Source organism: Rousettus aegyptiacus, unplaced genomic scaffold (assembly GCF_014176215.1).
Source record: "Rousettus aegyptiacus isolate mRouAeg1 unplaced genomic scaffold, mRouAeg1.p scaffold_m13_p_3, whole genome shotgun sequence".
NCBI classification, from domain to species: domain Eukaryota; kingdom Metazoa; phylum Chordata; class Mammalia; order Chiroptera; family Pteropodidae; genus Rousettus; species Rousettus aegyptiacus.
The window spans coordinates 79,246,700-79,266,575 of NW_023416306.1; the positions used below are offsets into that span (position 1 = coordinate 79,246,700).

The 19,876-nt window shown below is 52.5% G+C and overlaps 1 protein-coding gene and 1 pseudogene across 16 annotated transcripts in view; one reads left to right on the top strand and one right to left on the bottom strand.

Moving 5' to 3' along the window:
- The window catches only part of WNK2 (WNK lysine deficient protein kinase 2), a 105,618-nt gene extending 87,607 nt beyond the window's left edge, over positions 1 to 18,011 (bottom strand). For 14 of the 16 annotated variants that reach the window (XR_001594568.2, XM_036239077.1, XM_016126018.2 and 11 more), the window contains exon 1: positions 16,816 to 18,011. Coding sequence is in view for 15 of the 16 variants with exons in the window: in XM_036239077.1 (XP_036094970.1) it covers positions 16,816 to 17,505 (690 nt within the window). In the remaining variant the exon portion in view is untranslated. The remainder of the gene's footprint in view (positions 1 to 16,815) is intronic. The other 2 variants (XM_016126016.2, XM_036239079.1) reach the window with 2 other exon arrangements.
- Positions 10,622 to 10,742, top strand: LOC118601278 (annotated as a pseudogene).
- Positions 18,012 to 19,876: the final 1,865 nt, after the last annotated feature.

The following is a 19,876-nucleotide window of genomic DNA, read 5'->3' on the forward strand; positions in this document are numbered from 1 at the left end:
AGGATGGCTGAGATATGGGGTGAGATGTGGGTGGATGTGTATATAGATTATGGGGAAGAAAACACAGATGGGGGAGGAACAGAGAAGGGAAGGGGATGTAAATGGGGGAGGAGATAAAGATAGGTGGGGAACAGAGATGGGCTAGAGGACACAGATGCAGAGGGGACACAATAGTGATGGGGGAGAGAGACAGAGGTCGGGGAGGGGCAGAGAGGTGCTGGCCAGAGGCAAGAGAGACTGCCTGTCAGTGGGAAGAAGAGAAGGTGCCACCAAAACACTCAGCCAGCCCTGGCCCTCGTGCCCCATGCCCCCTCACTGGTAAGGCTGACTTGCAAATACAGACTTTGGGGAGGGAGGATGCTGAACAGTAACATTAGTACCAGGAGAAAAACAGGATCTCCCCCAAACTTGAACACATTTCTGACTTGAGTGCCATAGGTCCAAAATATTCTAATAATCCCTGAGTCCTCTCACCTACAACGGTCACCTTCTATCGGCTGGATTTACTCTTGGCCTGGGGTGAGCACAAGATGGCCCTCTGGCCCTGGGCTATGGCTCTCTGGGCACCAACAAAAACAAATGGTGACGCCCAAGGGAAGAGCCCTGAGGACACAGGCCCACGCTCTCCGCCCTGCCAGGGAGACCCCAGCCCTGGCAGGTGATCTCCACGCAGCCCTCTGGTGCTGGCATACATTGGCTCTGCTATAGGGGACAGTGCACATATCCTCCTGCACCTGCACCCCAGCTCCAACCCGGCCACCCTGCACAGAGGTTCTGCTCCACATGCTCGGGCTTCTTGGAGGCTCTTCTCAAAGGCCTCCCTGGCCCTCAGAAGCCACCTCTCCCCAGGGACCATAGAGTGTTCATCACAAGCAGCCTTTGGAGGTCTCATTTCCTACTACTGGCCCCAGTAGAAATGTGAGCCAGGAGCCAGAAAGCAGCCACCATGGACAGGTACCTGGAGAGGGACCACTGCCACCCTCTGGGTTGCTGCTCCTGGCACCTCACACATAGCCATCAGGTCCTTGTCCCTGAATGCTGTTTCCATACCACCCTCCAAGGGCCTGCAATGGCCCCTTATTCCCACTGACCAGTGTGGCCTCAGGTAAGCCCCTCGTCTCCAGGACTCACTCCAGATACCCAACCCCAGCCAGCTGTCCCTGACACCTGCTCTCGAGGAACACCAACCTGGAACACCAACAACAGTTCCAGGCCCACTCAAAGCAAGCCTTGCCCATGAGACCTCCATGTGCCTCCCCACAGGTGGTCTCTCCCTTCCCTGGGCTGCACTCTGTCCACTGGGAAGTGGGATGGCTTCCTATCACTCCCACAGTAAGTCCCCAACACTAAAGCCAAACAGGACAAGACAGTGGTGTCACATGCAGGGCTGCTTCCTCCCTAAGGCTTTGTGGGGAATTGGGACCTTGTCTAGTTTCTAGAGGACACCGAGTTCCCTGGCATCTTCCATCACTACATCTCCCTGGGATCCTCCTATACCGTTTTATAAGGACCCAGGTGAAGACATACAATGCACCCATGGCAGCTCAACTGAGCCCAGGGGCCACCCTATAACCCAAGATCACCTATTACGACAGTGTTCTCAAGTCAACCACATCTACGAAGTCCCTCCAGCACATAAGCTAGAACATTCCCAGGCTGGGGTGTGCAACCTTGGACGCCTTCATCACCCAGCCTCCTGTACCCTCCCCACCCCCGCCCGCCCCCCAACCCTGCACCTGGAGATGGCGGCCACCCTTGCAGGATCCCTGCTAAACTTCCCTGGGGCCAGCCATTATGCTGTATGTTGAGGCAGTGCTACTATCTTTTATTTTGGTTTTTCCTTCTGTAAGTGAAAAAGAAAGCCCCATATCAGCCACATTTCATCTGCGTCCCCGGCTACTGCACCTTCTACTGCTGCCTACCTGGCCCCTATGTCCACGGGATCATGCCTGCACCCACTTCTGGCCACCGCACCTTCCCCTGGGCCACATGTGCCAAAGGCTGGTGTTCTCACCCAAGTTTCATGACCTAGCCAAGCATGTGCATGGTCCAGACAGCACCTCTACCCAGACAGATTCATGGGCCCCCAGCTCAGGCATCACCATGGGGGCTCTGAGAATGAAGGGAACCAGCAAAGGGAGCCCAGGACAGCACAGGCCAACTTCATAGAGCATAGCCTTTGTTGGCCTCGGGTCCCCACAGCCCAGGGCTACAGCAAAACTCAATGAGAGAATGCTAGCGTGCGTAAGCAAGGGCCTTGGTGAGCTTTCAGGAAATTGCCTAGTCTGTCATCACAGCCATTAGTAATTATACTCAAGAGATGAAGGTCTTTCAAAACCCTCATGATTCAACCTCTACCAAACTGTACCTACCCCACCCTGTCTGCAGTATTTTCCTTCTCCCACAGAGAAAACACAGCAGAAACCCTTTGTTGAAAGGCCAGCAGCCATGGAACACTGGCCCCTCCCCAATCCCTGCCTTGTCCAAAGAAAAAGGCTTTGCTGCCTGACAGAGCCCTGGCCCCATCTCCAGGATCCTGGGCACCAGCACCTCCTGGGCAAGGCTGCTTCAAAAAACTTGTCATTCCCACGGAAGCACCCACAGGGCAGGCAGGCCTCTTCCCTGGCAAGCAAATCCAAGACAGCACATGTGCCCACACAAGCCAGCAAAGCTTAATAGAGTATCTCTACTGCACACATACCCTGTATACCAGCAGCCAGTAGACAGGGAAACCAGGGTCAGGTACCGCTGCTGCCCCTGTAGGCCACAGGGGCAAGACCAGGAGGACATATAATGTACGCATGGCAGCTCAACTGAGCCAAGCAGGGCCCAACAGTCCCAGCTGGTCAATGACCCCTCTGCTATACATAGAGTCAGGCGCTCATGCCAAACCCTACAACGCCCAGCCCCTCTGAGCCTTACCATGGGCCTAGGGCCAAGGGTTTGTCCCAGGTCAAGTCTGAAGGATGAAACCCTACTGCGACCTCTGGCCCAGCTGCAGCCCTCTTGAAGGCCCAGCTGGTTCCAGTTGGCAAGGCTGCTTTTGCTCCACCTTGCCAGGCAGCCAAAGAGCCCTGTTCTGCTCACAAACACAAAGGGCCTGCCTCAAAAACGCATCCATTAACTGCTTCAGGAAGCAGCCAGCAGGGCTGGAACGTTCCAGAGTCACTGTCTCACTCCCCTCCAGGAACAGAGCAGGCTTTTGTGTTTTATCATCACTGTCATCAAATATTTACAGAGGCTGACAGACCATTTCAAGCAAGCCAGACCTGAGTCAAAAGTACTGTGCTTCCCAGGACCCTCAGAGGAGCAAACAGACAAGCGGGGCAGCAAGAGGGCCAAGAGTCTGCATCTTTGTCATCTGGACATGGAGCCTGGCAGGCTGCCACCACACTAACCCACTGCGAGAAGGATACAGGAAGTGATGAAAGGCCCTCCAGGCTCAGGCGCCTAGGAAACCAAAAGCATGGGCATGAGTGTGTGTCCACCCCAGGCCAGGCAAGCAGGGGCCTCATGCTGCCGAGAACCAGGGAGAGAATAGGCCCAGATCCCCAGGTCCACCTCAGCCTCCCCTCTACAGTTCGTGACACCAAGGCTGGAAACTGCCCAAGTATCTAGCAGTGAAAAGATAGACGATAGAATGCTGGTGCCCACATGGTGGACAAGGGATCAAGTGCTGATTGGTGCAGCCAGGGCTGAGTCCCAAAGAGCATCTTGAGGAACACTGAGACTCACATACAAGAAGTTCTAGAGCAGGCAAGCAATCCATAGGACAGAGGCAGCAGCAGTGCCAGAGGTGGGGAGTCAGGAGAAAGCTCTGCCTCTGCTAGGTCAGCACACTGACCTAGGTTCCAGCAGTTTCACCTCCAAAACAATAAAGCAACGTGCCTCTGTGCTTCAGTGTCTTGTTTTTATAAAATATTATTTATCCATTTCTTTTTTAAACTCATTATTTCTTTTCATCCACTTTTACTTCATTTTATTTCTAGCCAATTGCTTTCAACATGTTTTGCCACTTTCCCAACTCATCTATCTTCTTTCTCTGAAGAATATCCAGCTGAGTTTACTTACTTTCTGGCCTCCTTTTAAAACTTCTCTTCATAAATGGCAAACACGGCCATCTACACAGACTTCCCCTCATGTAGCACCTTGACCCCACACCAGGCAGACCACTTATAGGCCCCAAAATGCATGCTAGCCCTGAAGGTACCCAGGAATGCCATCCAGCAGATATTCACTCCATACTTGAAAAGGTAGCTAAGCAAGATAGGAACAGACAAGCCCCCTGAGGACCCAAACCCCAGGAAACACTGCCAGTGGGGACCACTAGTGTCTAGAGGCAGAGAATCCCACCCACAGTCAGCCAGCAATACCGAGGCCAGGAGACCAGAGGCAGGGCCCAGAATGCCCCCAGCCTCATGTCCCCCACCACCCTCTCCCAGTGGGCTTGCACCCATTCTGCAGAAATTCAGATGACTCATAGCAGTACGTATGCATGGACAGAGAAGCCACGGAGTTCTCCATTATCCTGTGGTCAAACCAGAAACCCCAGCTGCCCAGCCCTCCCACTGGAGACACCAATAGCCAGTCACCCTACCCACAAAGCACAGCCTCTCCCTGGGGGACAGCCCCCTCCCAGCACAAACAGTTCCTCTTCAGCGTGGCAGCTCCAGGTTGAGGTCCACTTGATGCCCACATAAGGACCACATCCCAGCCCCTATGCCCTCATCTCAAGTCCTCACTCAAAACTTTCAAACGCCAACTCAGAGTGGCTATCACAGGGAAGACCCATCCTGCTCAGACACCCCTAAGAAAATATCTGGAAGCCTGACAAAAGACAGGCAGCCACCATTGAGGGCAGCCTTTATCCGCCAGAGAGCCCAATTGTGTATGTGGCAAGCAAGCCCCTACATCACGCCAGGGGGGCAAACCACCCCAAAGCAAGTACTACCTCAGCTCACACACAGGTCATGGGTCCAGTGTGTAGCCAGAGCTAGGCAGGATGCTGCATGTTCCCAGGGCCTAAGAACATGCAGCCATCTAGACCACTCCATACATAGCATTCTCTAAAACTGGCCCTCTCTGCCTGTGGCTGTGGCCATCCAGACTCAGACCTCCAGAAGCCTGCTCCCAGACCAGGAGCATAGGCTGGTCCATGATATCCTGGGAAGGACAGATAAGAGCAGCCCTCCTCCAAGGGTCTTTCAACAGTGGCAGGGGAACCTCATTCTGATAACCAATGACCCTGTAAGTCCCATTAAGTCAGTCACTGGTATTGTGCAAAAAGGTTTCAGGATGATGGAGTTTTCCCAAAATCCTAGCACACAGGGGCCCCCAACACACCCAGGAGATGTGCCCATTACTGCACCCCTACCCTGTTCCCCATGCTCTCTCCTCCACTCTTTATATTTGTAATGATTCTTTAAAAAAAGTCAAACTCTCTTCTGCTTAAACCTTTTAATTAAACAGAAGGAATTCTTCAGAACCTGTCTGGGCAGGTGTCAGTGGGTTTGTTGCTGGCCAACCTGACAAGATGACTTCCTGGCCTAAAGACACGGCTTGGCAGCCACCTGCATTCTGGGGGTCCCTGGGAGTCCTGGCAGCAGCCAGGCTGAAAAGCTGCAGCCCACATGGCACAAGGGGAGATGCTCCAACATATTGGGCCCGAGCCCAGAGGCAAGAGGGACATGCTGATGCCTGCACCCAGCGCAGAGCTGTAGCTGAGCCTACCCTGAACTCACCCAGGGGACAGGGGAGGCTGGTGGGGCCACTCACCCTCAAGCTGGGCTCACAACAAATCTAGGGCAGGTGGGAGCCACAGGGCGTGTGGGTGGTTCACCATCACAGGACATGTTAGTGCAGATGCTACAATTATGGCTTTGCAAGAATACCCAGTAACATTTAAAAAAAGAGAAAAGAAAGAAAGAAAGAAAGAAAGAAAGAAAGAAAGAAAGAAAGAAAGAAAGAAAGAAAGAAAGAAAGAAAGAAAGAAAGAAAGAAAGAAAAGACGAGCTCATACCAAAGTGAAAACTGCTGTGTCACAGGAAGGGAGATTTGGGGCAGTTTTCTCTTTTTCACATTTCGGCATCTGTCACATCCATCACGTTCCGAGGAACTTATGTATCTAGAAACATCCCCCATGCAGTGGCCTCCCTTTCCATGGCCTGCTATTCTCTCCATCCTCACAGCCCCTGCTCACTGAGTTCCAGTGCTGGTACATGGGGGAACTCAGCTCTCCCCTTTCCCACCACTCCCCCAACCCCAGATAAACAGGAACACTAAGTAGATGCAAGCCCCAAACTGCAGCAAGCCCTGAAGACAGCCCCCTGGAGGTCAGGGTCCCCCCAGCAGCAAGTCCCACTGCAGGGCTCCTTCCCCTCCAGAAATCCATGCAGTGCGGGGCAAGGGCTCAGGAGTACAGAATCAGTGATTTAACTTAAAACAGGGAGGACTGCTCTATTCAGGTATTCAGGTTCAGAAAGGCTAGACACTGCGCAGTCCCGAGTCCCAGGAGGACCGCACATGCAGTCCAGCCTCCTAGCACCAACCCCAAGCAGCCTGGGTCAGGTCTAGGCTCTGGTACTGACTGTTCACTGGCAGAGGGACCAACATGATCAGATTTGTCTTTCCAAAAAGCCTGGATGATTCCAGCAGGATCATCCCCAGATGCTGAGGCCCAGGTCAAAGGTCGTGGGGGCAGGAGAGTGACCCCCTGCAGTGTCCCTTCTTCATCAGCTGATGTGGACTAGCCCTGGTCAAGAGAATCCAATTGGCATTGCCTGCAAGGAGCCAGCCTGACCGGACTCTGTGATCCTAACCAGCACCACCCATGACACCCGCACAGAAACACAGCCTTAGTACTCATGCAGGAATGCCAGACAATCCAGAACATGGTCTCTGTAGAAGGAAAAGGTAAGGCCGCAAAAGATTCGACACTAATGATAAAAAAAGGTGGATGGACTGTTCTAGATTTAAAAAGACATGGCAACCAGATGTAATGCACTACTTAGTTCTGGATCCAAATGGGAAACTAAGCACAATTGGGGTGGGGGCACAGTCCAGATCAGATGTGAGACTGACAGCATCCAAGTTAGATTTGAGTATGACCCAGCTGTGGTTTTGTGGGAAAACACCTTCATTCCTATAGGAGATGCTGCTGGAGTCTTCCGAATAATATGCAAATGGACCAGAATAAAATGTATGCAGAGATAGAGAGATAAAGCAACTGTGGCAAAGTGTTGACAACTGGTATTGCCAACTTTCTTATCTAAATTTTCAAAACAAAAGTTTGTGGAGAAATGAAAACTGGAGGCCAGGTCACAGGAGAAGGTGATCCCCTTAGAAGACTAGAGGTAGAAGGTGGGTGGGTGGAGAAGGAAGAAGCAGGCAGACCCTGGAGGTACCCAGAAATCTAGGCAGAGAAGGGCCTCATCAAACATGGGTACCAGCAAGACCTTGGGGAATGAGGTAAAGAAGACAGGAAGAGGCAGGTGCCCTTGCCCACAACTTGCCACCCCTCCCTACCAACAAAATCCACTGTCCTCAGCCCCAAGGAACATACTATCATCTGTCTATGCCACCAAGCCTTCCTATATGCCCTTATAATATCATTCTAACTAGAGAGACCAGAGGGGATTACCAGTGAACATTGTCCTTTATAGATTAAAATGTGGACACCTAAACCTAACCTTCACCTAACCACTAACCTCCTTGGAGGTAGGGCAGCCTGTCTGCTGCCCTGAGGCAATAAGACTGGGGACAAATCCAACATGGTGAGAAGAGAAAGGGAAAGCACCATTGTCCCTGCAACACTACTGAGTTGCTAGGGCCCTGGACTGGCCATCTCCAGGTTTCAGACTGGGGATGATCAAAGGACTGCATTGCTTAGCTACATTGGCTTATAGCTGAGACTTTTCCCAGCACATCTGCTCCTGAGCAAGCACACACACAGCCAGGAAAGCAAGGGCCTGGGGGAAGAGTGAACATCAAAGGGAGGATGGGTTCTTCCAGGGCCCAGCTTCTGGCCTGAGACAAGTGAGAAGTCTCAAGTGCAGGGCCAGCTTTCCATGCCTAACTCCAAGCACTGCCAACTCCAAGGTACCACTGATGAACAGGAGGAGAGCCCCACAATATTTGGGACAGAGCCAAGACATGCCATGAAAACATTCCATCTCTACTGACAACCCGACACACCACTCCTCAGAGTCTATCCTGGTCCCATGAGACGCTGGGAAAATGTAATAAGAAGTAAGAGGGAGGGGGATTGCACAGCAACAACACAGCAGATGTTTTATAGGCTCTGAGAAGTCCCTTGATAGCAATGCCTGCATGACCCAGGAATCCCCAAGCCATTCCATACATGGAAGATGACCATCCAGAGGAGAGGCCTGGGGCATGCCACTGGCCAATGTATCACTCTGTGAATTTGGATATAACCCACCTCCCCTAAGCCACCTTCCTGTGAAAAGAGTCCCTAGACCTCTTGAAGTGGTTCTGAGGACCGATGAGCTCACGCGTGTCTAGGAGTTTGAGAAAGACTTCATCGTGCCAGAGCTTCCTTTCTGCCCTCCTTGACCTACATCCTGCCCACAGCCAGCTGACAGCCAGGCCTGGACCTCCCAGCCAAGAAGTCCAGCCCAAACAGCCCTTTGCAAACAACCAGGATTCAGGGACACCAAGCCTCTTACCCAGTGTCCCCCCGCCACACCACTAGCTCCTCTGTCCATGAGTCTGGGCAGAGCTCACAGCTCAATGTCTTTAATTTCCACAGCCATGGGAGGGGAGGTGGGCATAAGGGAGACCACATTTCTGGGGCCCATCCAGCGTGGAAGCCCCTGGAAGCAGACACTCAGAGAGCCTACAACCCAGGGCAGCCTTTCCGTGTCCCAGGAGGCTCTGTCCAGCCCCTGGGCTCCCCCAGGAATGAACAGAACTTTCTGGAAAAGCACTCTGTGAGGATAAGAGCAGCAAGTATGAAGATAGAAATGAACAACCGAACCATGGCCTCTCCTCACAAACCAACAGTTTTAAGAGACAGTCTAGAACCAAACAAAAAGGTTTTAAAGCTGTGGCACCCAGTGACTGCATTGTATTTATAAAAAAAGATATATGTGTGTATGAACAAATTTTAAGGTAATATGCAAAAATAAATTATATTCACTTAGATTAGTTGTTCGTTTCTGCAACCTTCTTTAAGGTAGCCATTGCACTTCATTTTTTAATTAATAGGCTATTTTGTAGAGAGGTTTTAGGTTTATTATAAAGATTGAGCAGAAAGTAGAGTTCCCGTAGATTCATACACATACACATACATACATACATGCACACACACACATGCACACAGCCTCCCCTATTATTAACGTCTTGCATTAACATGATAACATTTGTTATAACTGATGTGCCAATACTGATACCTTATTATTAACTTAAATCCATAGTTTACATTATGGTACACTTTTGGTGTTGCACATTCCACGGGTTTTGACTAATGTATAAGGACATGTATCCATCATTATTTTATCATAAGAGCATTTTCACTGCCCTCCTAGTCACTACTTCATGACCCCCAAACCTTGGCAAACAATGACCTTTTCACTGCCTCTAGTTTTGCCTTTTCTAAAATGTCATGTAGTTGGAATCATAAGCATGTAGCCTTTTCAGATTTGCTTCTTTTACATAGCAATATGCATTTAAGATTTATCCATGTCTTTTCATGGTTTGACAGCTTTTTTTCTTAATCACAGAATAATATTTCATTGTCTAGATGCACTGCAGTCTGTTTATCCAGTCACCTACTGAAGAATATTTTGGCTGCTTCCAAGTTTTGGCGATTGTGAATAAAGCTGCTATAAACATCCGTGTGCACGTTTTTGTGTGGACATAAATTTCCAAGTCCTCTGAGTAAATGCCATGCAATACAATTGTTGGACTGAAAGTAAGAGTCTGTTTCATTTTGTACAAAACTACCAACTGCCTTCCAAAGTGACTGCACCATTTTGCCCCACCAGCAACGAGTGAGAGTTGCTGTTACTCCACATCTTCACTAGCATTTGGTGTTGCCAGTGTTTTGGATTTTCGTCATTCTAATAGGTATGTAGTGGTATCTTTTTGTTTTAATTTGCAGTTCCCTGATGACACTGGAGCTTCTTTTCATGTTTATTTGCCATCTGAATATTAATAAAGTGACGTTAAGGTCTTTGGCCCATTTTTTAATCAAGTTGTTTGTTTACTTATTGTTGAGTTTTAAGAGTTCCTTGTATATTCTGGATAATAGTCCATTATCAGATGTGAATTTAGCAAAGATTTTCTCCCAGTCTGTATTTTGTCTTTCCATTCTCCTTTAGTGCCTTTGCAGAACAAAAGTTTTTCATTTTAATCAAGTTCAACTCATAAAGTTTTCTTTCATGGATCATACCTTTGGTGTTGTCTTCATACCCAAGATTACCTAGGTTTTCTCCTATGTTATTGCCTAAGAGTTTTATAGTTTTGCATTTTACATTTTAGGTCTGTAATCCATTATGAGGTAATTTTTGTGAAGGGAGTAAAATCTACATCCAGATTCATTACTTGCATGTGTATGTACAGCTGGTCCAACACCATTTGTTGAAAGAACGATCTTTCAGCCTATGGCCATGCTACCCTGAACCAGCCTGATCCTGTGTGATCTCGGAAGCTAAGCAGGGTTGGGCCTGGTTAGTATTTGGATGGGAGACCACCTAGGAAGACCAGGTGTGCTGTAGGCATAAAAAATAAAAAAAAAAAAATAAGAGCTTGTAAACTCTTGCAATCTGTGAGGTCAACCAAGAGTTGCCTTGTCTAAAAAATAAAAAAAGAAAGGATCACCTTTCTCCACTGTATTGCCTTTAATCCTTTATCAAAGGTCAGTATATTTCTGTGAGTCTGTTTCTGGGCTTTCTACTCTGTTCCAGTAGTCTATTTGTCTATTCTTTCAACACCACCACAAAGTCTTGAACTCTTTGTTTTCCAAAAAAACTCAATATATATTTAAAGAAAGTTGACATAAATTAGAGGTAGTAATCAAGTATTCTGGATAAACAGAATTTAATACTCCCAAGCACAGAACCAGGTTTGAAAACTCTTTGAAACAGGAAAACCTGCAGCCAACCTTCAAGTTGCCAACCTCAGGTGGACTGTGCTTCTTTTCTGAACGATCCTCACTGTGGGCCTCTCCACACAACACACAGCCCCTAGACTGTCTGTGGCTAGAGGCAAATCCTAACCTGCTTCTTAGAGATTCCAGCTGCTGTATTCACACCCTTTCCTTATCTACGGCTAGAAAGACTGGGCCAGGTGCTCAGCCCGCCTGCACAGAATTCCTTCACCACCCAGGAAGCCGACTCCTGCCTACAGGCAGGGCCCCCTGCTCCTCCATATTCAACTTGCTCTCTACTTCAATCTCTGCTTCCCAAAATTGTTTACTTGAGAGGGAGCAAGCATAGAATGAGAAAGGCTTCACTCTGAGTGCTTTCTCTGTGCACAAGACTGGACATATTTCTCAACAGTCTCCACAGCCCTGAGGTTGGGAAGCATTATCCCCACTGCAAAAACGAATAAACTGAGGCTCACAAAGGTAGGTTCTTTCCCCATGGCTTCCCTGCTGTAAAGCTGTAAAGCTGGGGTCTGAATGTAGCAAGTCCTCTGCTTCTAGGGTGTTTGTGTACCTGGCTACAAGACTCCTTAACTCCTTCCCACCACTCCAGCAGATGCACTTACCACTCAGCCAGTGCAGACCACAGAAGAGACCCCAGCAGGCAGTCCAAACTTCTGCTGTACCAAGTCAAGTTCTCTTCCATCAAAGCAGTGACTTGGAGTTCCATGTCATCACCTTGGGCATCATCAGGCTCTGGCCTGAAGCCAGCTCAAACCACAGGCACCAAGAGATGCCTACGACCACACAGAGGGCTGTTAGTCCAAATTGTCATGCGAGGTAAGTATGAGGCACGGGCAACTCTTCCAGCTCATGACCATAAGACAGGCTCTCACAAATGCCCTTTCATGAGTTCTGTCCTGCTCACTATGGTACCCCTGGGATGGAACCAGAGCATAGCTCAACAAATGTCAGCTGAGTTAATGAGCCAAAGGAGCTTGCACTGTGGAGCCCCAGGCATGGGACCTGGCATTTGTAACCTTCTGAAATATGCGCTCCTTCTCCTCTTAGCAATTCTTTTTCTCACCACCATCATGTTACGGCCAACAAACAACCCAACAGCAAGCTCAGTCACCTAATAGTAAGTCCTCAGCCACCACACAGAAATGGCACAGGCGGGGAGACACTTACTAGCCCTCCCAAAGAATAACATGGTCTGGGCATCCTCCCTCTGGGGCCCAAGTCACTCAAAGATTCAGGCCTTAACTGGGCTCAGCTCGGCATCCTGCACATTAGGACCTGTGAGGATGTCCAAAAGGGCACATGCTAGGTACTGGGAGCACCTGCTTCCAACGGAGAAGGAGCCCCAAGTGCCTGATGAGCCCATGAGGGCAACATGAAGCTCAAGCTGCTCAATCCTCATCACTGACCACATCCGTCCGGCCAACACCACTCAGAGCCTCTGGGTGCTGGGCACCCACATTACTGCCAGAAGGGTGGGAAAGCCATCTTCACAGGCCTCTAGGCAGCTGGTACCAAACTTTCTCACCAACCAAACCGGAACTGTAGTCGGCATAGTATGTAGTGTCGCTTGGGAAAACAAGCTCAGTGCTGGCATCCAACTCATTTTAAAATATAGCTCTCCCAATAAAACTAAGCTCTTAAGAGATTAATAAAATTAAAAAGCAGGGTGACCACTTGCCAAATTGACTCCGGCCCTTTCTAAGCACCCTGCTCCAATATGCAAATGCTGTCTTCTCAATACATTCCCTCCACTCCCCATTTGGGTCCCCTCAGAAAGCAGACTAGGCCAATGAGGGGACCTTGCAACTGTGGCCCAAGGCTTCCCAGTACTTCAGGGCATGTGCCTGGCCTATGAAAGGGAATGGTACTCCTGGAAGATCAGGTGTGTGAGCTCAGTGCTGGTAAAGGTGGGGCACCCATGGCCACAGGAGAGGGTGCTGGCTGCACTGACAACAGGCAGATCTCTGAGGACAGTGAATGGACCAGTGCAGTCAGCATGGCCACATGCAGCAAGCCCTTACATGCACTGTCCACTTCCGGAGTTCAGACAGGTGAACAGAACACTGACGTCTGGCTGGGGTGGGTGAGTTGGGAATGCACCGTCCCTCTGTAGTCACATAAAGGGTATGGAAGTAGGTCACACATTGAGTCCTATGGTCCCCACATCTGCAAGCCCCTCCCCTGCCTGGAGCCCAGGCCATCACCACCCCACAAGAGCCCAGCTACCTCCAAGCAGCATCGAATAGCAGGATAGCTTCATGACAGCACCAGGTACACCTGAGGCCTATCCACAGAGATATGGCTCAACCCCTATGTTACTCTGCAAGGGCCCTAAAAGGACTGACACCCTCATGAGGTAGAATGACCCTCACACTGGGCGTGGGCCCAGACACCAGCATGAGGAATACAGGTTCAAGGTAGGATCCTCCCAGGAGGCAGTACCCAACCCTACAACAGCAGTCTTCTGCGGGGAGGAGGCAGCACAGAGGACCTAAGACTCTGTCTCCCCTTAAGGTAGGGGTCCACTGATGGGAGGAGCAGTACCAGCAGATGGGGCTGAAAATAAGGCTCTCTCCAACTTCCCAAGGAAGGCACAGGAGAAGCAGGCAGTCCAGGAAAGGTCAATAGGCTGCTTCCAACTACAGTTCCAGATCCTGGCCAGATCTGGCCTGGCTGCCTTTTCTCTACTCAAGACTCACACCGGCAGAGAAGGCAGCAGGTGAGAGAGTACCCTGAGCCACCTGGGACAGTGAAGGTAGTCCAGACTTGCCCCTCCACCCCATGACAAGTCCCTAGCTCCCCGAGCAATGATGGGACAGGGTCTGTGTGGGACCAGGACAAAGAACATGGGGATGTGGGAAACATGAGCCAGAGTGAGGACAGTGGTTCTGGGTGCATTTGCACTTCCTCCACTGCTACTGTAACATGTTCCAATGCCAGGACTAAAAGTTTATTCAAAAGAAACAGAGAAGTATTACAGAGAAGTGCTTTCCCCCAAAATTAGTGTCGTCTCTGGACATCTAGAGAAGTCAGTAGGTGACACGTATCACTGTCCTTCACTATAAGATGAATACGTATTGCTCTCTCTGCAAACACCTTTCAACACTGATCTGGAAGAAAACTGGAAATCACGGGGATATGATATCCTCCAAGCCAGACTCCAGGTCCAGAGATGCAGCCTTTCCTTCCCTTGGTAGGGAACCCTGGAAAAAGCGAACAGGCAAGGCCGTCTCAGTTCTGAGGGAGGCCAACAGTGCTAGTACCCCCCTGCATCTTAAGGATGAGAGAATGAAAGACTTTGGAAGGTGGGGTTCAGGCATTCCAAAGCTGCTGGCCAAAGGGGGTAAGAAGAGGGTCTGAGGGCAAGAAGAATCCTACGAAGCTCCCTGTGCTGAAGGCAATGCTCCAGTTGATCAGCCCTCCAATGGTAGGGAACGCTGATGCCCAGGAATCCTGGGAGCCCCTGAGTGGAAAAAGAACATTTCCACACAGTGAACCCCTCCTCAAGCACAAAGTCAGAATGTCACCTGTTGCACAGTGGTCCAAGAGACCTAAGCTGGCACCCTATCTTCCACACTCATCTCCAATCCTAAGTGGATGGCCATACCACACTATGGCTGTCCTGCCAAGATGCTACGATCCCCCTCTACCATCTATGCTCCCCCTGGTGTCCTCAAGAATAAAGTGGGGAAAACAGCAGCCTCCTGATCAGTGAGGAGGCGGCTAGGCACATAGCAGGTTCTCAGCTACTGTCCTAAGCCGGTCCCCCTCAGCCCCACAAAACAGAAGGTAGCTGATCTCAAATGTTGCACATTGGCCTGGGGCAAACATTAACAGTACTATCCTCTTATTGAGGAAGGTAGAGGGGCGGTTTTCCTGCTCCGCTGAGGGCTCCCAGTAACTCCTAGTCAATGAACATCACTAGACAAAGCCATCTCTGATCTTTCCACTACCACCCAGGGTAAAAGACCCCTGAACAGTAGCAGGCTTTGCCCCTGTGAGCTCTGCACAGGAACCCAGAGGCAGAGCCACCTGCCTTGCCCTAAAGGAAATGGGAAATAACAACCTCCTCTTCCAAGGGTCACAGCACTTACAACACCTCAACCAGATCACTAGAGGTCTGCTGCTAAGGTCTAACCCAGATCCTACCTGCTACGGCCCCTCTACTCCTGTCCTCCTTTCTGCATGTGCATTCCACACAAAGCACCAGTGGGTGCTTGTAGTGCCACGCCAGGCCGCTTGGCAAGAGTGAAAAGGTGGGGAGGGAAGGCACAAGGCCATGCTCTTGAATCCTCTCCCCCTCTTCCCCCACCCTCCAATCTTCCCTCTCTGATGCCCACTCATTCCCATGTCATCCCAATACACCCCAAGTACTCCAGGCCACCTCTCAGCAGGGCCATGGAGAGAGGAACTGTCAGACTCTCCTGAAGGACTCCCTGGGATGCCCACATTTCCACGGCAGAACCAAGGGGATTCGGGAAAGAGTGACCTCTCGAGTTCTTCGTCTAAGGAGAAAGGCTGACCAGGTCAGCACCAACAAATTAGCCCAGCATGAGTTCTCTCCCCTTCCCCCCCCCCCCATCCCCGTGTGTGTGTGTGTGTGTGTGTGTGTGTGTGTCTCACACACACACGCACGCACGCACACAAAGGACTACCACCACTACCACTACCACCACCCCACCGCCAGGCCAGGGCCTGGAGGACAGAGCAACCAAATCCCATTTCTAAGCCAAAAAGACAGGAGGCATGCAGTGTGGAGACTGGCCCTGTGTCAAGTCTGGAAAGCCTAGCTAACTTTACAGGGTGTTGGGGTAGGCTTACACCCCTGAGGCCAGCCCCATTCTGGACAGCTGCCTCCCCAAAAGAAAGAGGGCCAGTAAAAACCCACTGTGACAGGCACTGCTATGGCTGGCCTAGGGCAGCTCGGGTTACAGTTTATGTAATCTTCCAGGGCAGGGGGCTGACACAGCCAACCTAAGGGCAAGGTTATGAAAATGCAAAATGTATGCCCAGACTCTTTGCATCCAAAAAAAAAAAAAAACCCCACCCACCTGCATTTTGCATGGCATGGTGTCCACTTTGTGAAAGAATGGGCTTTGGGAGCTCCAGGAGGCTACTCAGAGCACTTCCAGGCCTTGCCCCACAGGCCCAAGGGCCCAACAGGCCCCACCTTAAACATTCAGAGGGTGCTCCTCAGGAACCCTGAGCTGGGGCACCTACACTTCACAAGACATGGGAAGGTGCTCGCTCATTTGAGAGCAGTTCAGAGTTACCAAGCCACCAAGTGATTGCCTGGACATAGGGTCCAGCAGCCCCCACACTGCTTCTGCAAAGACATCACGATCCAGAGAGCCTGGGTCAGTACAACCTCAAAATTAGGAGTCAAGAGGGAGCGGCACTGATAGACACCTGCTCCAAACGCCCACTTCCCAGCCTGGGCCACACTGTGCCACACTTAGATGCCACACACCAGGAAGTCGCACTTCCACCACTCAATCTGTACCACGCAGAGCCCCACCCCGCCGCTGCAAGCAGGCCACCCACACAGAGGATGACACTGGGCGGCCCCAGGGCTGCCTAAGGCTAGGCAGGAGCCGCACAGGAACAAGGACACACACCAGACCAACGCGCGCGCGTCAGGACTCACTCGCCCACCGCCCACTTGCAGCCAGCGCGTCCCTCACCTGCAGCTCGCACCAGGCCACCTCCACCCAGGTTTCCGTGTCCAGCCCTTTGTACACCGTCTTGAAGGAGCCGCGGCCCAGCTCGATGTCGAACTTGAGGAAGCGACCATCCAGGGAGGTGGCCACGGCCTTGAGGTCATCTTCATCATCCTCCTCCTCCTCGGGCTCGTCCCGGCGTGCGCGCCCAGGCTCAGGCCTTGTCTCCGGCACCCCGGCGTCCTCTTTCCTTGCTGCTGCCGCCGCCGCCGCCGCCGCCGCCGCTGCCTCCTCTCCCGGGCCGCCGTCGGGGGCGGGTGCGGGTGCGAGATCTAGGCCGGGTTCCTGCACAACCGTGGGCTCTGGGCCAGGGTCGCTGGGGGCGCTGAGCGGCGTGGCGAGAGCAGCGGGAGCAGGGACGGCGGGGCGACCGCGGGCGCGCTCGGCAATGAGGCGGCGCGTCTTGCAGAGCAATAGCACCCGACGCTGCAGGGGCTGCGGAGGCTGAGCGCCGGGAGCCTCGGCCGCCTCCAGGCCCGGCGGCTCCTCCTGGTCCGACTCCACCACGCTGCGCCGCAGGAAGCGCTGTGGCCCGGGCCTCGCCGCCCTTGCCCGCGGCACCACCGGCGGCTCCGCCATGCCCGTGGGCCCCCCGCTGCGCCCGGCCTCCATTGGCGCGCCGGGGGCGTCTAGGCGGCAGCCAACGCCGTCCATCTCTGCGGGCAAGGGCACACCCGCCCGCGTGAGCGCTTGCCCCGCCGCACCTGCCCAGGCAGTGGGATGAGACAGCGCCGCCGCGAGGCCCGCGCCCTGCCCTCCCCAGCCGCGGAGGGACCAGCTCGGCTCTCCCGGGGGAGGGGGCTGCAGACGTGACCCAGAGACCTAGGTTGGGGGGAGGGGACCGTACCCTGCTCAGCCCTGCGGCAAGGGCCTGCTGGGCTGTCCCTGAGGGCCCCGAATAAGGCCGCAGAGGGGACGAGGAGGTTGAGGAAGAGGGAGGCACCAGCCAAGCTGCGGCTCCACAAAGGACGCGGCCCGGGGCGCAAGAGAGGCGCGCAGGGAGGGGGCTGCGGCAGCGTGCGCACAAAGGCGGCGGGCGGGGGGCTCAGCACTCACAGGACGAGCTGGCGCCGTCCATGCTTACGGCCCCGCGGCCGCAGCGAGCGAAACGCGCCAGGCCGCGCTCCGCGTCGGAGTCGGTTCGCGGCGCTGTTCCCTGGAGCCGCGGGCTGCTCAGTCTCCGCGTTGCTGCGCTCCGCACCCGCTCAGACCCGGCGTGTTAGGAGGGCGGGGCGTCCGTTGCCCGCCCCTGGCCCGCGCGGCGAGGCGGGGCCTGGCACGCCCACCTGGCCTCCGGCGCTCGCGGCCACCTGCTAGCCGGCTCCCAGTCCCCGCATAGGTTCCTGTCCTTGCTCCTAGGCTACGCAGATCTGCAGCGTTCCTCATGCTACCGCTCCAGGAGGCACTCCTGGCCCCCAAAGCTTTTTGGACTGCCCTGCGTGACTGCTGGCCACGGAGGGCCCCATGTGTCTCGGGGAAGAATCACAGACTCACAACCTCACCTGGTTCAGCAGATGTGCCAGACCTCGGTGCCCTGTGCCAGGGCAGAATAAGCAAGCTAGAAAACGAATACCCAGGGCCTGTGATTCCCCCATTCCCCTTCAGGAAGACCTCAGGAAGAAGTCTGAGCCCCACTGCCATCCCAACAGGGGCAAAACTTGATTGAGAGATGGAATGCCCTTCTCTTCACCAGGATCCATCAGGAGGGCCAATACTGTAATCATTCCCATTTTGCAGTTGAGCAGACCGGGGACCCAAAGGCAGAACTTATCCGCCTTAAATCCCAGAGCTCCTAAGACAGGCCGAACTTGGATGTCAATGGATAGGGATGTGGAGAAGCTTCCGGAGACCCCCTTGGCCCACAGTATTCTTCCTCACCCGCCTCTGTTAAATGCTACCTCCCCCACTTCTCACAGATGGGCTCTTCTCTTGGGCATCTTGAACCTTGTTGCAGAGAGGTATCTTATGCCAAAGACTACATTCCTAGTTTCCATGTCCTACTTTATGCAAGGCCCTGAACTCACACCTCTCACCCTGTCCTCTGTAACCCTGTGATGTGTAGTCATTGGCCCACTTCAGAAGAGGAAACAGAGGCAAGAGGAGGCAGCTGGCCCAAGGGAGATGTCAGGCTGTTCTCACACTGGTCACTGGCCCCTAGCCTGGCACACTATCGAACATACTTTCAGACATGTGGTATGCCTATGGGCTGCTGGATCTGGAGCCTCTGGCATAGAGTAACTCAAGCAACATCAGACCATCACAGTTGTAGGGGAATGGGGGTGCCAAGCTGACTTACCAGAGCAATAGGACTTTCCTGAGGCCCTGCAGGGTACTGGCAGTGAGTACTGGAGCCAGCAGAGATAATTGGGAGCCAACATCTCTTCCCAACTCTGTTCACTGATGCTTGGTGATGCTGGGAGAATTTACACTATGGAAATGGGCAGACACTACAGACTTGGACTTCTCCTTCCAGAGAGTCATGGTTCCATAGTGTAATGGCACTGGACATTTGACACATGCCTGCTAAATACAGACTCCAGTCCTCATGTCTACTTGTGAAACAGACATCCTGCCCAGAGTCCAGACAAGGAAGAGACAATAGCAGAAACCAGCTCTGCCAAGCTGAGGAGACCCTTTGAAGTGGGGATCTGAGCAGGACTCCCCAAAGCAGGGGCCTTCCAGGCAGAGGTAGGATAAGAGGAGATCTTTCTGTCTTCCCTGTGGAGAATAGAAATGCAAACCTCGCACTGCCATCTGCATGACTTTGGGCAAGTCTCACTCTCACCAAGCCTCAGTATCCCCCCTAAAGAACCATCCTGACCATCCTAATTTGTCCTTCTTGTAAGGCTGCAAGTTTCTCCAAAACTTAGTTCTCCAGGTCACCCTGAGTCTTAAGCCTATGACAGGCACGCCCAGATCTGTCCAAGGGAAAACTGAGAAGAGATAGAGCTGTGTACATTCCAGACAGATGCATACCAGTCTGGCCTCCTCCCTACTCTCAAAGGGGCACACTAGTGGCATGCAG